Below are 17,883 nucleotides of genomic sequence, written 5' to 3' on the forward strand. Positions count from 1 at the left end.
ATACAGCTAATAGCCAGATGCTACTCTCTTCAAGATCCACATAATTATATCTGCACATAATTTCATGAATCTGTTTATGGGTTCATGGACGCGTTCCAAATTCTAAACCAGTACTTAAAAGTATATTTTCAACTATTCTCTGCAGCCTGGTAGAGAAACTACACCACACTTGAAATGTAAAATTAAAAAAAAAAAGAAAAAAGAAAATGAATGCAGCAGCTGAAAAGTTGCTGATGATGCATGATGTCAACTTGACAGGAGGGCTTATCTGCTTGGTCTGTCAACATGGCTGGTTTACAACACAAACAGCAGACACCTGCTGGCTCAGTGCCGTCTATCTCTACAGGCCGTGACACAGATCTGCAAAGGTTTTCATGACCTCCTGCTTTTTTAAATTACTCTGTACATGTGTTTTAGTCCTGCTTTTATGGCATTGCAAAACTTTCTACGACAGCTTTCCTTTTCATACCTGTACGCCATCATCATCCTCTTCCTCGGGTGGAGACAGAGGTGGAGACTTCACCTCAGCATCATCGTTGACCGAGAACTCTCTCTTTCTCTTTGAATCCTTCTTAGCAGCACTGGCCCCACCCTCTGACTCCACTTTTTTACTGTTACAGGATACAATGGAAAGAAGAGAGAGAGAGAAAAAACCCAAGTTAGAATGAGCTCATCAAAAAAAGAAAAAGAAAAAAGTGTCTAACCACAAAATAAAGCCATTATTCAAAGTACTACCTCTTTTACATGTGCGCGCCCTTGTCTGTCCCCAAGGCAATCGCCATGTTTGATTTACCCATTTAGAAATCATTAGTGTGCCTCAGGCTCTGGCACACAGGGGGTTAATGTGATGAAAGACTGCATGGAGGCACAGGGAGAGAGGGAGCAAGAAAGAGAGGGGGTGGGGTGGAGGGCAGAAAGAAAGACCCAAAAGGAGGGAGGGAGGGAGAGAGAGACAGGCAGACAGAAAGAGAGAGGGAGGGGGAGAGCAAGGCCTGTGAGAGGAAGGGGGAGGGGCTGAGGGGCCCCCAGGCTTCTTCCAATCTATGGCATGGAAAGAAAGAGGAGCTGGCTCTGTCTGAGAGCTTGTGTGCATTCACACCACAGAGGTGAGAGGACACTCGGCATCCTTCTGTCTGGCACGCAGCCTCGCATTTCTACCCCTTCCAAACGGCAGATGTTTGTACGATGCAGGTTGAGTGACACCTCTGTTTGAACCATTCATCTCTAAAGTGCCAAAGACTATGAATTCACATAAGATATGCGGGAATCCCATCCAACACCCCCAAAAAGTTGTCCTTTCTTCAACAGAGCCTGGAGGCTGTTGAGCTGAGCCCAGTAAACTGTTTTATTTTAGCAGGTACAGAGACCTTGTACAACAATGGAGAGGTCATGCTGAGGCAGGGATCACACTACTGACTAGTTAATTTTCAAATGTTAATTTTTTCCTTTCTGGGTTTCAGTTTCAAAACTAGATGTATTCTGAAAATCTGACAACGAAAAGCCCAATCTTTCAAACCAGTCCGAGCTTATTAGCCTTTAACTACTCTGCACCTGCAATCTAAAAATCAGATGACAGAATACTGAGAAAACAGTATCACACCTTACTTTTTACAGCTGTGCGCACCAAAAACACTCAGAAACACAAAGCAACTCTGGTCATGATCACATAGTTTTCGTGTTAATGTAACCTAAAGCATCACCACAGATTTCACTTTTACACCCACTGTGGAATCCTAATGAAGGGTTCAGATGAAAACAAAATGCATTTTCTCCTCATAGTTGATAAAATGCAAAGACGCACACTGATGCAAATGGCTGTTGAGTGACACAAAGTTGGAAATACTTTGAAGCTGTGTAATAAACATTGTTGTACACTACCCAGTGATGGTGTTTTCCTGGCAACTACTTTACTAGTTTATTGAATGGGAGAAAAGTCTAAAAGTGAGACAACACTCAAAGTTGAAATACTGTTTGGGCATATGAAACTATGAACAAATGTCTGTAACACAACACACACATAAGTTTGGTAGTGTAACTCCAACATGATCTAACAATACTTTGAGCACAGGGTCAAAGTATTTTCAACTTTTTGCCGCTCGCCAGGCTTCTGCATCATTCTGCATTTTGGGATTTTATCAGTTGTGAGAAAACCTAGTTTCATCTGAATCCATCATATATTACAAAAAAAACTAATTTGTAGGCAGCAAGAGTGTGCCATTTATTTTTGCATGAAAATTGCAAGCAATAATTTAGGTCTTCAGTAGTACTTTGGAAGGAAAATGGTCCCACGACTGACTTAGGGTTGAATATTTGTGGGTTTTGAAACAGTCCGAAAAAACAAACAAACAAAACTACAGCAACTTTATTTGCTAGAAACCTAGGAGGTATCATTCATACTTGTTTCAAACAGGATCAGGATCACCTGATTCTTGGTAGGTGCATAATTTTATACTTTTCACGATAAACACAGAGTGAACAACGTTATCTTCTTAGATTGCTTTCATCACTCCACTTGAGACCTCACCTTTGAGACACTACATGGCTTATATAGAGCAAACAATCAGAAATACTGCATAAAGCTTCAATTAACAGTTACTGGAAGACTTGACCCACAAGTTACAATCTGCAGCAATGGAAATGTACAATGGTATTCTATGACAAAGTGGCTGACACCTGCCTGCAAAGAGAACTTTGCAGTGGATAGTTGTTTTTTTTAAAATATGTTGTTACATAAAAGTTACTTTTGAAATAACTGGCTACAGATGGAATCCATGATTTTAAATAAAAAGTCAATGCTGGCAAAAATTTGAAGGCTAAGGACACTGCATGTTGATAAAAGACAAAAAAAAGTACTGTTAAAAGGTTTCATAAGTGATTAGCTGGCAGCGGGGATTAGCAAATCCAGCTAATTTGCAAACATGGAACTGGATCCACAATCAAACTGACTATCTAAACCAAGCTTTACACTCCACTTTACAACATGTTGATTTATTTCAGAGTAAAAGTTATGTCAGGCCATCAGGCAACAGCAATTTGTTCCACTAACTAACCTACTATGAAACAGAACATAACCATTTGTGTTGCTGCCTGTAGTGTATGGCCGATCTCCTTTCTCTGCTCTGTGCCTGTGTCGCTCGTCCCCTTTCCTGCTTGGTGCCTCTCTCCCTCCTTCCCTCCTGCTCGCTCACTCACCCTCCCTCTACATCTCTCAACCCCTCTCTGTCCCTGGGGCCCTTCTCCTTTCATCCTCACGCCAAGAGCAATCACCATCTCCGTGGTAACGGCTGGTCATGTGACCTGCACCTGTTCCTCTGGCTGGTCGCCACACGCTGGAGCCATCTGGCCACACACACAAGCACGCACACAAACACACTTCTCCACTTGGCTGCCTTCTCTCTCTTCCTCCTAGCTTCGTCACGGCCCCACTTCTTAATCGCACCCTCACCTCTCTGCAGCTTTTCATGCTCAATCCATCGTCTTTCATCGTTTCAACATTCTTCTAAAGATCTGATTTTCTGTCCAGTTTAATTAGCAAAGAATATATATCAACATTTACTTTATAAAAGGGCTAAAGCAACTTTTGCTTGAAACAAATGTTTACCTGAAAATGTGACTTTAGAATATAGTGTACTCTACTATTCCAGTATGCCTGTGGTGCAAGCATATACTTGAATGCATTATGACATCGCTACAACTGTGTTTACATGAACAAAACCCATCAAGTTCCTAAAAAGGAATAAATGAGTCAAACAAATCTTGTAAGATAGTGTAGATTCTTTTCTTGCTTCTATATCCCTGCCTGCTCCCGCTGGCTGCAAACAAGACACTCTGTTATCAACTCATCTCTTTAAGGAACTTGACCTAAGCCACCTATTACAGCATAAACCTAACATAAAAGATTCACGCAGCTACGGTTACGTCATTCACTGGTTAGCAAGAGGACGTTGCAACGCACCAAGTACGCAGACTCCAAAAAAACAAAAAACAAAAATCCAAAACAAAGTATAACAGGAAGGAATACATGGCCATCAGGCCTCCAGCTGTCCATTTCCACAACAGAGTGTAATCTAGGCTTTGGCATTTTGAAGCCTCAAGTGAGCAATAATTAGATCTGACACTGAAACCGAGGGCAGTTATTAATAGTTTTGTATTTGTTTTTTTAGTTTTTGTTTTCACTTCGGTATTAGCGCAGTTAGTTGCAAAAGTGGTTTTTAGTTCATTTTGTTTGAAATGTGTTTTATTAGTTATGAAAGTTAGTATCTTCAATTATTACAATATGGAGGCCATTCATCAGGGGAAACGTTCAGGATATTCAGAAGAGACATTACAAGTCAAATATGAATCGGAAAGCCTCACATCCGTCTGGAAGTAACAAAGACTAGAACTTCAGGCACTTCCAATATTTTATCTAGGGGTTTGTTTGTTTTTTTGAGTTATTTGAGTAATTTTTAAGCCAACAATATCAATTCTGTTTTCATTTACCACTTTCCTCATTTTTTAAATTTCCATTTCAGGCACCCACAATGGTTTTGTTGTCCCCATAATGTGGAATATATTTTATACAAAATGTATGCTTCCCCCCCCCCCCAAAGCAAATAAAACCAACATGAAAGAACTGTGGTGATGTATTTGGTCAGGGCTCCACCAACGACAGCCTGTGATAAGACCAACAGTGCCACAAATCTCACAATGGGACTGCTGCTATGAGCTGTGTCTACTGGCTAACCGATAAGAATGAAGCATGAAATTACACTGTTAATTTGCTGAAAACAAAAAGAAACAAACAAAAAAAACAAACAAAAAAACAAAAACAAAGAAGGAAAATACAATATAAAACAAATTGTTTGGGATTGCAACAAAGAAGTAGTTGTGGCGGCAGACTTGTTTGTATGATGTGCCGTTACCATGGGCCAATGGAGACAAAACATGGGAACAAATGGCAACAACCACCCTTGTTTTGGGTATGATTCACAACAGATTATCACTGAAGAGTTCACATTCAAACTTGGCCTAACCAAGTTCATCAGCCCTATCTATGCTTACAACACTGCACAAATTGTAGTCACCTGAAGATTACATTAATAGACTGCAATGTCGTCCATCATTTTAGGTTTACTTAATAAAAGTAACGTAAAACACTGTTAGGGTTTTGTTTTTGTAAATAATGTGGTAATTTACTTATGCACACCTTCACTGAAGTAACCTGCTGTGTGTGTCAGTGAGGAGCTAATATGCTCCTTTCAGACCGGGATAAAGGAAAGACAGGAAGCCGAGCAGTGGAGTAAAATATTGGGATACAAAACGAAACCGAAGAAGAAGGGCGGAGTGGAACAGACACCTGCTGCTGTGATGAGTCATACCACTGAACCCCCATACACAGATCCACACAAAAAGTCCAGAAGGCAATGCACATACGCTTCTGTGTGTGTTCAGAAAGTGCTGTATTTGCACACAAGGTGTCTGCATGCATGTCTGCCTTCTTTGTGTGTACAGCAAACAAATCACCCTTGTGCATGCACACGTACACGCATATATGCACACACATCGAGGGAAGGGTGTGGCGCTGAGAGCTGTGTTATTTATAGATGTACTTCCTCAGAGAGGGAGCGCATGCGAGCAAGGGAAAAAGAGGATGGAGAGACAAGGCAAGGTCAAAGGAGAGGAGTGAGCTGACTGGACGAGTAAACCACCTGATTCTCCCGGCTTCGCTCACATAAGCACACACTCAGACCGTCCTGAACAGCTGAGACCATCTTCAATTTTCATTTATTTTGTCTGCTCATTAGGATCCAGTTGGCCTGCACAAATTTGTGGGGCAAATTTTTAACCTTTTCAAGCAAAACAGCTGCAATTGGAGGAACTTATTCATGCTCTCCGGTGTTAAAAACTGAATAACCATCAAGATATCCAGCAAAAAAAAAAAAACTTGTGTCAACAGGTACTGCAATCATCTAATACAGGATAAAACTTGCCTAACTAAACTCAATTTAGCTTACAACCGAGTATCTATCCATCAATGTAAGATGCTGGCAAGCATCATGAGCCTAACGTATAGGCACAGCTTGTGACAATGCCACAAACCTGTAAATAAAAGAGCAAGAACCAAATGAAAACCACTTGTGTTCAAAGGGTTAAACAGCACAGCGGAACATCTTGGTTACACTGATTAAGCAAAGACTTCAGTCTGCTCCTGTGGTGGTTTATTTGTTCGTAAGGAGATGCAAATACACACAGCAGAGAGAAAACATACTGTAGTATGGTATGGGCCACAAGAAAAACCCTTGAGCTTTGAAGATTATTTCTCTACCCACTGGTGGAAATCTCACATAAATCCCCCCAAAATGTAACGGAACATATGTGCTAGTGGCCTTGCAGAGCCTTGTCAAAGTTGGCTTTAGATCAAAAAGTTTAGCACTAATGGGTACATTTCATCAGGTTTAGAAAGGAATTCCAGCCCCTTGAAAAAGACAACACACAAAAAAAAATGAAAGCTCAAATTTATAAAAGCCTTAAGATTAGATTGCAATTAAAAACATACCATTAAAATTAATGGTATGTTGCACAGTTGTATCTACTTGTCATATAGATACAACTGTGATACAACAAGTGAGAGACCAGTGTAAAACTCCTCAGTGACAATCAATACAAGCTATATACTTACATTACAGCCAGCTGGCTGATCCAATAACTACTACAGAAAGCCTTGTTACACATCTTTGCTCCTCATCATTAAATAATTTACTGATTGTTAAAAATTATAATACGTCTGTTGAAATAAACAGGCAGGCAGTTTTGCTGGAGATAACTTTAGCAGACAAGATATGGTTAGGTGAATGGTAAATGGAGTGGTATATATTGCTTTTCCACTCAATTTAAGCACTCAAAGCTCTTTCTTGTACAAGTCTCATTCTTCAAATCCACTCACACTCAGTTCAATCTGACTGATGAGGATCAATCCACTGACGGCCCACTCACCCACCCCAGATGGCTAGTTACATTTTGCTGTGGGTAACTAGTGACAGTTAACTCATAGCATTAACTTTTTTTAATTTCAAAACAACTGACAGCAAGCCAGCAAGCCCCAGGTGATTAGATAATTGTAGATATGATTTTATCCACAGCTGGCAGCGAGCTGGCTAACCTTAGCTTACCACTCAGGTGGCGCAAAATTATATTTGAAGGATTCTAGGGATGTCACCAGAACCAATGCTTACAATACCTTTCAATCCGTAAAACAAAAGGTACTATTTTTACTTTTTCTTTTTTAAATACGCTGCCTCATACCGCTGTATCAGCCAGTCTTTGATAACTGAAGGGGGCAGCATGCGCCCACAAGTCTTCTCGTATAGCCTTAGACGCAGCAGAAGGACGACATATACAAGCACCGGAAAAAATACATGTACAAGATGTATTTCACTGATAAGAAATGCAGTAGGAGTTGGGTAATAACTGCATAAAGGTAACATGCAAATGAAGGTATCATTCTTTTCAGACCAAAGGAAGAAGTGCTTGCTTTCGGAAAAGCACCTACAGGACCAGCATCTAGTCAGCAAGACCCATTTCTTTCAGGAACTCATAATACAAATTTTCTAATAGACACTTTGAGTTGCAAAAACCATGTTCACAAGTCATGGTTTGCAAGAAACCATGACTTGTGAAGAGCTCAACTTAATGAAAGCAATGACAAACTTCTTCTCAAAATATGGAGATTTACTGTTGCCTTGCTCATGTGCTCAAAACTTCACTCCTCAGTCCTCGGCTTAAATTAGAAAGACAAAGGAAGGGGGAACAAGGGGAGGGCAGTGAAGAGGAAAAGATGAAAGGATACACTCCTCTTTGTCAGGAAGGGGTGGGACTGGAGGGAGGAGAAGGGAAACGAGAAGAAAGAATAAAACAGAAGATAGTTGGGTGATTGCAGAGGTCCACCATTTTAGAGCAGCAGTGAATGGCCGGCAGCCATTATTATGCTAAATTAACCTGGGAGCTCCAGGCCGCCACTCAAGATGGAGGAAAGCCTGACAACAGATAAGAGCTAGTTTACCAACACACACACACACACACACACACACACACACACACACACACACACACACACAGAGAGAGAGAGTTGAGAATGGACTCCTCACCCCCACATTTCCCACTGCCCTCACACTCACACAGTGTTGAGCTCAGGGTGTGGATTGGTCAGCAGCATGGCCTTCATTACCATTAGACGCAATTTTCTGCCACAAAGATTAGCAATGGCCCCTCCCCCAACACATGCATTCGCCCACACACACACACACAGCCCACCACCCCCACATTACACACACACTCGCTCCAGCTGCCTCCCCCCTCTTTCCACACGCCCAAACTCTTTTCCAGTGGCCGGTGCATGCACACACACCTCCCCCAGTGTTGACCCCACTTGCTGCTTTGGCCCTCCCTCTTCCTTGGGATAAAAGACTCCAAGAGGAAAGAGAGATGGGCCACGGACTACGGAAGAAGGAGAGAGAAATGGGGGGCCATCCTGACACATTCCTCAGACCGATCGAGTTTCCACCTTCACAATGAAACCGCTGCTGATACTCTCATACGCAAACACCCTGAGCTCTTCTTGCCCAGGAAGGCTCTCTGACTGACTGGAAGAAACCAAGGGAAAGAGTAGCCACCGATTCAGAAAAACAGCTGTTTAAACGTGTATTTCTTAGGGAAAGTGAAAAAGGGGATGTGATAAATGAGAGAGGAAGGGTGTGAAAAGGCAGGGATAAGACTACAGAGTAAACAAAGTGAACTGAAGGTGATATCGGCAATCGCTGATAGGTGCTGGAAGTTACTCATCTATAACCTTGTACAGGAAGTTTAAACAGGCCCTCACTCTTCCTCCAGAATTAAATGTGTAATACTAAAAACGGTGGCAGTTTAATTTTTATTAATAACATTAACAAAAATGTTATTCGTGTTGTTCTTCAGAGACTTTCGACTAAAAACCAAAAACGAGTTCTTGGCTCTTCTCTTTCTTTAAAAACGAAGCCTGACTCTGTTTTAATATTAGCGGTAAATGCAACTGATCCTCAGATGTGCCCATTAGCAGGCCTTTGATCACTAACTCACACTTGTACACAGGGTGCAGCGGCTCACTGCTCAGGAGTTGTGACCCTTTTGGTTCCCCGTGCTTGCCCATGATGGGCCTAGAGATGTCTGTCTGTATCTGCACATACTATTTTTGTGCATTGCATCTACACTCAAGACAGCTTCAGCATTTGACATTAAAATCGAGCTATCTCCAGCATGCTGAACTTCAGCACTTGAAATGTTACCCACATGACCCGAGACTGCCCGAGCTACCCTCCTCAAATTGATCCGCTTCTGTTTTCATGTGGAACTGAAATCTTCACAGTTCCACTTAGTGGTTAATGGTGCCAAATGCACCGTTGGGACGCTCTGGACATGAGCTCTTTACAGCTGATGAGAAATAAGCCCTTTCACCTGTTACCTGACACTTTAATCTGGTTTACTACAGTGACGTCCCACTCAACACCAACTATGACACACACAGTGACCGTAATAGTGCATTAGTCCTACCTGGTTTTTTTGGGAGTCTTGGGCTTGGGTGTGGAGCTCTTGGCCTTCTTCTCCTTGGGCTCTTTGGGGGTCTTGGGTGTTTTGGGCGTCTTCGGGGTCTTGGGCTCTTTGCCCTCAGTCTTCTCCTTTGGTTTCTTTTTCCGTTTTTTCTTCTCTTCCACCGGTGGTGAACTTCCCTCTAAAAGTTCTGTGCCAGTAATGTGTTCACCACCATCACTTCCTGTTCCTGGAAATTCAGACTTTACGTCTTCCTCGCGTCCTTCTCCCGCTTTCTTCCCTGTACCTTCTTCCTCTCCATCCACTACTTTTGCCTTCTTCTTCTTCTTCTTTTTTGGCTTGGTCTCCTGGTCGTTGGGCTTCTCTGTGCTGATAGGCTGACCGGGGGCACCGGCACCAACTGTTGGCCTGTCAGGAACCGCCATCAAAACGTCACCTGACGGGTCCGTGGGGGAATGCTAACAGGAAGGAGAAAGACATGCAAGTTACTCGTCAATTGAAAATTAGAGGCACTGAGAGAATAATACATACATTTACTATAACAAATTACAGAGAAACTGAACATAGCATTAATGTAGACAGTCCAGGAATGGTGCAAAGCCGCTGCCAGGAGATCAGCTGATCTCAATGCAAACAAGATGTATGCAATGTTATATAGTGTGCGCCATTCATGTTGCCTTAGCAGGGCCCCATTTTCTGTGCATCTACAAGCAGCTTTACAGTCCACCTCCACCCAGTCTTCCGCTTTCATGCTGCATCTGTCTTATCAGTTATTATTGATGCCTGTTCTCTGCTGAGGTCTTACGCTTGCTCTCCCTACCTCTGGTCATTCCCTCAAATATATTTACATATATTGGGATGCTCTCAGGAAGTAGAGCAGTTCATCTACTGATTAGGAAGGTTGGTGGTTCAATCCCTGGCTGCTCCAGTCTGCATGCCAAACATTATTGTCAAGATACCAACTCCAAGTTGCTCTCCAATACATCCATCGGAGTAAGAATGTCTGTGATTGACAGATAGGAAGCACTTAATAGAACAAAGTGTTTGTGTGAATGAGGCAATAAAGCGCTTCGAATGCTCCAGGAGAGAAGAAAAGCGCTATATAACAATTTACCATTTATTCCAACAATCTCAATTTGCTGACATGTGAGGGATCTTTTATTGAGGCTATGATTATTATTTTCTCACTGATTCATTCAAAAACTGTGGCAAAAAAGTACCCAGAAATACACAGGAGTACCTGAACAGGCCAATAACAAAAAGGTGTACCACATCAGTGCAGAGTTTCAGAGTTAAAATCTAACTACAGCATAAATATACCACAGAAGCAGAAAAACAAAAACAAAAAAACTGGGGCTCAAACACTGATTACTCTACCATATGATCGTGTTCTGCCTGCAGACAAATATAAAATTGTAAATTCTCAAATGAAAGAATTTTTGTTTTTTTTGTTTAAAATGACCTCGGTGGTTAATCAACCTTATCAGTTTAATTAACCCATCCGGTCTGGATGGGCCTGGGCCCCCTTTCCCTGGCGGGTCGCGGAGTGTGGGAGTGCCTACTGGGGTCAGCGGGGGAGCTGGCCCCAGGGAGGGGTTACCTGCCCCTCCCTGGATGTCTGGAGTTTTGATCTCCTCCATACCTGCTTCACACCCTGGAGGACGGGGCTGTGGCCCCCCCACACTCCCTAGCAGATCGTTACATGGAGAAACCTTTGGAATACAAGCGCGCTGACCCACACAGGTATGCACACGGGTGTTCACTGCTCGTAGACCCAAATTACACCTTTCTTGGCTGCTACTTCGAAGCACATCTGTCCTGCGTGCTGCACAACAACATTGAATATTTAGTATTTACTGCTGTTTACACTTAGCTAGATTAATGCGATGGTGTTGTGTTTAGTATGTTGCTTTGTTTCTTTTTTTTTTGTCTTTTTTTGCTTGTTTTCTATTCTTCTCTCAACAGGTGATCCAGGAGATTTTTATTTTTCTCCCCCCCTTTCTCACTGTCCCTCTCCCCTTCTGTTTTTCCTTTCCTTCCTCTTTCTTTCTCCCTTTCCTATCTCTCACTCATGTCTGTCCCGTCTGTAACATCTGGAAATAAAATATAATAAATAATAAAAACAAAGATCGACCAAATGGACCAATACGGCAATGCCACGATGATCCATTTGGCAAAGTAAATCCATTGGGTATCCTTGTTGGTCTTCAGACAACAATTCTGATGGCTAAAGAACCAAATGGGACAGGCAAAAAAAAAACAAAACAACCAATTTATTATTTTTGGATTACTGATTATAAATCTACTAATCATTTAAACTCTAAAACGAATAATCTCAAATGCGGACTGGCTTCACTGCTGGTTCACCTGTCAATCAATACTGATATAAATTCTGCAGGGTGGGGTATGAATCTGTCAGTAATGGCAGACCAGAGCAGAGGGGGAGAAGGGACTCAATCATCCATCCATGAACACGGCTGCCACCTCCTCCCTCCCTTCAACTCCCTGTTGCTGCAGCTTCCGCCCCCTCCTGCCTCGACTCCAGCAGCCTAACCTTAGTAAACAAACTGGCTGACACTTCATCTTTCCTCCTGTCTCCAGCAGACTAAATCCCATCTCCTTGCTCCTTCTCCCCTCCACCACCACCACCTCTTCTTTGCTCCCAAGTAAGCTTTCTGTGACAGGAAACTGGTTACCAGCTGTTGGGAGCCTTTCCAACTGCCTCTCCTCTTTCTCCCTCTCTCTTCCATCCCTCCCCCCTTTCTCTCCCTCCAGCTGCTCAGGGTCCCAGTAGCAGATGGGAAATCAGGCATCATGACACGAATAAATTATCTCCATACTTCAAAAAGGCGCAGCGAGGGAGCGTGTGTGTGTGTGTCATATGAGAGCAAGAGACCAAGCCTTTGAGAGTGTGTGTTTGTGCGTGCATGTGTAACACATGTGTGCAGTTGTGTGTGTTTCAATGAAGTGTATGAGCATCAGCAAGTTTACAGCAAAATGCCTCAGCAGCGCACACACAGCTTGTTCACTTGGAGGAGGAAGCGCTTGCTATCACTGCAAGTCCACTTCCATCAGGAGAATGCAAATATATGTGTGTGGGGACACACACACACACACACACACACACACACACACACCTAACTACTGCAAGGTCACATCACACAAACCTCTACACACATGCACACAAACACCTGCTGACACACACGTAAACTGAGCCTTTTAGGCACACAAACAGGAGGGGAGTGAGGGATCGAGAGAAAGAGGGAGAGATGGCGAGGGGGGATGTGGTGCCAAGAGATAAATCTGTCCTCCTGCCAAGCTTCCTAGATAATCAATCACAGGAATGACAATGGAGACACACACAGTGTGTACACAAACACACATGTTCGAGTGCTGCGTCAGGTTTGGCGTTCTGCAGGGTGAATTCATCTGCCATTTCCACAGGTACTGGTTTAAATCCAGTGTTTCCATCAACAATGGAACGTTTTATTGTTCTTTTCTGAGACATGATCTCCATTCACTTCCAAAACAGATTGTAATATCATACCCAATAATTGGATTTCATAAAAGGGGGGAAAATCCTTAAAAGACCACCAACAGAAGAGCTGCATGGCTAATGTAACAGATTCAGTAGGTGAAGAGCGTCAAGTGTCAGCTCTCAGCGAACAGAGGGGAGGACAGGAGGGGAGAGTGTGAGGATGAAGGTGAGTGAGAGGAGAGAATAGTGCCATGGTTAAATCAACCAGGCAGAAGCACTTAATATACACCTATTACGCTCACATCTTGCTCCATGTTTTTATTGTTTGACTCCACTAAAGCTGCACTTCTTGATTCACAGTTCAAAATCTTTATCACACTGTGGCAGACTACACATTTGATTAACAACTGAAAGAATCCTGGAAAATCGGTTATAATATCCTGGGATGTGGTGCAGCCCCTCCATTTATCCTCCATCTAAAACAGTTTAAGCTCATTCTCCATTAAGCCAACTTTGTTCTAATTGACCTCATTGACAACTCGTCAGTAATAAGTCAAAATATCAGAAGAAAACTGAACAGTGTCCAACATTTGTCACGTTTTGTGACTATGGTATAAAACAGAAATTACAAGATCAAAATTTAATCACAGTGATTATATTCTGATAATTATTAGAGCAACATTGAAGCACAAGCTTTGATCAGTTAGTTCTCACACAGAAATGGTTGCGTAAGCTTAATGTACTGGGTATGAGGTTAACTTTTTAGAATCTGAGAATCTTTATTAAAATGTAAATTTCTGAACAAATCCCAGATTCACCTGATTAACTCAAGAGAATCGGCCCAACTGGTTAAAAAGGGGAGAAAGGATTCACATTCTAATTATATCTGTATCTATATCTCTATATCATATCTAGGATTGGGCGGTATAAACGGTATATGGTAGAAACAATATGAATTTGGCCAATGGTAGAGATTTAGACTATACCGCTCCACCGCGATAGCGCATGTTGATGGTGTCATCAAGCTGCGCCCGTTTTGGTCGAAAGCATTGCAGCAGCTGCAAGCAATATCATCTGCAAATTATGTCGGGCGACAGTAATAGTTAAGAGAAAAGCATGTTCTGGAATATGAGGAAAGCCGAAAACTGCGCTTCCTCTACTTCCGTACCACTGACTAATGTTGAATTCTCTGGCAGCTGCTCTATTCCCATGTTGTTGCAGTATATTAATGACTAACCTCGTATTATGGATGGATTATCTCAGTTATTCTCCTGACTGAAGTTTGGTCCTTTTACAGCATCCTGCCATGCGATTGCATTTGTCCCTAACCATCGGGAACCCTCACGTTAACTTTTATCAAGTGGAAAAAAGTTAGCGTTCATCCTTCAGCTTATGCTAACATAGCTGTGTCTCTAGCGATTACGTAGCACATCATTATATACCAGCTAGTCCAACTTCAGTAACCCTACAAAAGTCACTGCTCTTTATTTTCGGTCTTCATTCATGTTGGAAGTGATAGCAGAGCTGTACGTTTGAATTTTTCAGAAATCTCTCAGTCAGAACCAGAGATGGGCAGTAACGCGTTACTGTAATCTGATTACTTTTTTCAAGTAACGAGTAAAGTAAGGGATTACTATTGCAAAAATGGTAATTAGATTACCGTTACTTTCCCGTAGGAACGCTGCGTTACTGCGTTACTAAAACCGTGATTTTTTTGCGAGAATGTCTCACGACAGTGACGTAAGCGAGTGCGACGTTCGTGACAACAGCTGTCTGCAGATCAACAATGGATCATATATGAGCATGCAGCGTTTAAAGCGTGGAAGTACTGACCTTACTTTGAGTTTGATTCCATAAAAAGTGACAAAAACATTAGTGTCCGTTGTGTGTGGGAAGAAAACTTATTTTTACTCCGAAACCCCCCCCCCCCCCCCCAAAAAAAAAACCCCTAAACAAGCTCCGAGTGCGCAACGACGTAATGGGAAATTCACAGAGAAACTCGCGGATTCTTCCACTGACCGCTGTGCCACACCTGCACTAGAGCACACCTCCACCTACCCCACTCCTGCTTTACAGGTGAAAATAGAGCAACAGGACTGCTAGTCTTTGATTTTATTTACTTTCTGCTGTGTTTTACTTGCATCTATTTGAAAGACTGAGTGTAAACACAAAAAATATTTTATTTTATGTGCTGGAACGTGCAGAAAATAGGTTTAAATGTTAAACTAATTTCTTCAAGTCAGAGAATGTTGCATATAATTAAATTTTTGCTTGACGCATAAAGTTAAAAGATTAAAACTGATAAAACAAGTTTAAAAAAAAAAGAGAGAGACTTTTCCATTTGATTACATTTTGTATGATGGATTATGCAGAAAAAGTAGAATTGGGTTGAAAGATCTATCGCTTTATCACCTATTCAGGTTGTAAATCGTGTTTTTAAAAGTAACTAAGTAATTAATTACTTTTGAAAATAAGTAATCAGTAAAGTAACGGGATTACTTTTTTGGGAAAGTAATCAGTAATTAGTTACTGATTACTTTTTTCAAGTAACTTGACCAACACTGGTCAGAACATGGTATGTCATGTTCAGGTGGAAACTAGCGAGCTAACTTCCTGCTAACTATTAACTCGGTTAAATTTAATAAATTCTGTTTTCATGGATGTCTGGATGTTAAACTTAATTGTTAAACCTGGTAAAGCAGCAACACTGATCATTTTATTAAAGATGAACGAATTTAGGCAGTTTTTAACTCTCAGTGATGCCACAGTGATCGTTTCACTTTAGGACCTGAAGCAGACGGAGTTTTGCACCCAGATTACTCCGCGAGGCTCCTGACTACAGTAGCCGTAATGCTCCAACAATCCATCAAGCGGTGCTGCTTCGTAGCTTACCAAAGTCATACTAAAACATTTTGACAGATTTTTGAGCGCCGTGCACCACATAAAATCGGTTCAAGGTCAGTAAGCACAACCAGAATTCATACATAAGGCGCACCGGAGCATGTTTCAAATTATACCACAATATGGATTTTAGGCCATATAGCCCAGCCCTAATCATATCTAATTGGTTAGATCAATGGCAGTCACTAGACCAGGGGTGGGCAATCTCAGTCCACGAGGACTGGTGTCCCTGCAGGTTTTAGATGTGTCCTTGAACCAACACAGCCGATTTAAATGGCTAAATTAGCTCCTCAACATGTCCTGAAGTTCTCCAGAGGCCTGGTAACGAACTAATCATGTGATTCAGGTGTGTTGACCCCAAGGTGAGATCTAAAACCTGCAGGGACACCGGCCCTCGTGGACTGAGATTGCCCACCCCTGCACTAGACTATAATGTAAAAATTTGCAAATGTTAGCAACTCTCAGCCTGAATTGTCACCTTTTGGGACAAGGTGACTGTGGCTAAGATGGTGTCAATGCCTCTAAAAGGACACATGCTTCTTAACCTCCTAGGACCTGGCGTCCACATATGTGGATATCACATTTTGGGTTATTTAGACCAAAATACTCAATTTTGCTCTACAAGGGCCTGATATCCACTTACGAGGACATTATACTGCTAACTGTTCTATCGAAATTTTAAACGACTATCCTCATAAGTGGCTCTCATTTTTCTCAGAAACAAAAATTAGGTAAAAAAAATAAAAAATAAAAAATAAATTAGTAATTCTTTGTTTTTACATTCATCAGGTCCCAATCAGCCCAAATATCAAAGAAATTAAAAATGCATGCCGTGGAAGAGTTTGGGTTTTAGGAGGTTTAAGGAATTTTTAACACCAGAAATTCCTTAAAAAAGAAAAATGGTGCATTTCTTTCACAGATATGAACACTGGTGATCTGGAAATTTCAGTTTAAAATATAATGCAAGAAAACCTGGATGCTTACACTTAAAACATAGTCCTGAGTTTGACAACTTAAGCAAAGGTCAAGTGAGCCATATGCTGAGGGGATAAATACTGCACACCACTTTGTTATATTATTCTAATAACATAAACGTTGCTTGCTTTTGTTGACACTTTATGTGTAAGATGGGGAACATGTTCTTTTTAGAGAGAAGATTCAATACAAACAAATTTCTATCCTGATGGAACCGGTTCCCACCTATAGCACAAGGGCTCACTGACTCACTGGTTTTATGAGTATAAAAAGGATGTGAATCATATACTGTGGCCTTCTCAGTCACCAGTATAACACAGATAAACAGCTTTAGGAGACTTTGGACTGTCATGTAAGGCAGTGCTATCCAACAACATAATCAAAGCACCAATGAGGCGATATCAGGAACAACTGTACTGCCCGAAGAGGTACTAGAACAAAACACTTTTTTCCTTAACCTCTAACATGTCTATGTTGTTATAAAGTATATATGCCTATAACTTGTATAGACATATATATATATGTAACAAGTACAAAGTCATACTATCTGCTGTCAATCTCCATTGATCATTTTCACTTAGTTTGACTTTGTGTGTCCAGTGAATCCAGAAGACAAGTGTCCATCCCAGCATCCATCTATTATTATAGACAGACAGTTCAGATGGGATAAATTTCAACTTTACCAAGAGAAAAATCAATGAAAAATGAACTGTGCTCGTGTGTTGAGTAAGCAGTCAGCTGCAGAATATTTTCATTCGCCGAACTTCGAAAAAACGAGCACCCGGCGTCTTCATATCAAAGCAGCATTTCCTCAAAGCTACAGAACCCCAGTAAGCTAGATGTATAGCAGAGCAGGGGGAGGGGTAAGACAGGCGCGTTATATGTCAACTAGAGTGCTGCACACAACATAGTGTGCGTGAGATGTAGAATAAAGGTCACACCCCAGCACTCTGCCAGAGCTTTGACCT

The 17,883-nt window shown here is 41.7% G+C and overlaps 1 protein-coding gene across 3 annotated transcripts in view; it reads right to left on the reverse strand.

The window, feature by feature from the left end:
• Positions 1-17,883, reverse strand: part of LOC147309095 (ATP-dependent chromatin remodeler CHD7-like) — a 72,325-nt gene that overhangs the window by 32,933 nt on the left and 21,509 nt on the right. For all 3 annotated transcript variants that reach the window (XM_086273361.1, XM_086273359.1, XM_086273360.1), the window contains exons 4-5: positions 9,565-10,019; positions 470-611 (exon numbers count right to left, since the gene is read on the reverse strand). In XM_086273361.1, coding sequence (XP_086129487.1) covers positions 470-611; positions 9,565-10,019 — 597 coding nt within the window. The remainder of the gene's footprint in view (positions 1-469; positions 612-9,564; positions 10,020-17,883) is intronic.

The sequence above is a fragment of the Aulonocara sp. 'chitande type north' Nkhata Bay genome, linkage group LG18 (assembly GCF_057382095.1).
Source record: "Aulonocara sp. 'chitande type north' Nkhata Bay isolate Kocher_YH1m ecotype deep benthic linkage group LG18, A_spYH_male_GT1.1, whole genome shotgun sequence".
NCBI classification, from domain to species: domain Eukaryota; kingdom Metazoa; phylum Chordata; class Actinopteri; order Cichliformes; family Cichlidae; genus Aulonocara; species Aulonocara sp. 'chitande type north' Nkhata Bay.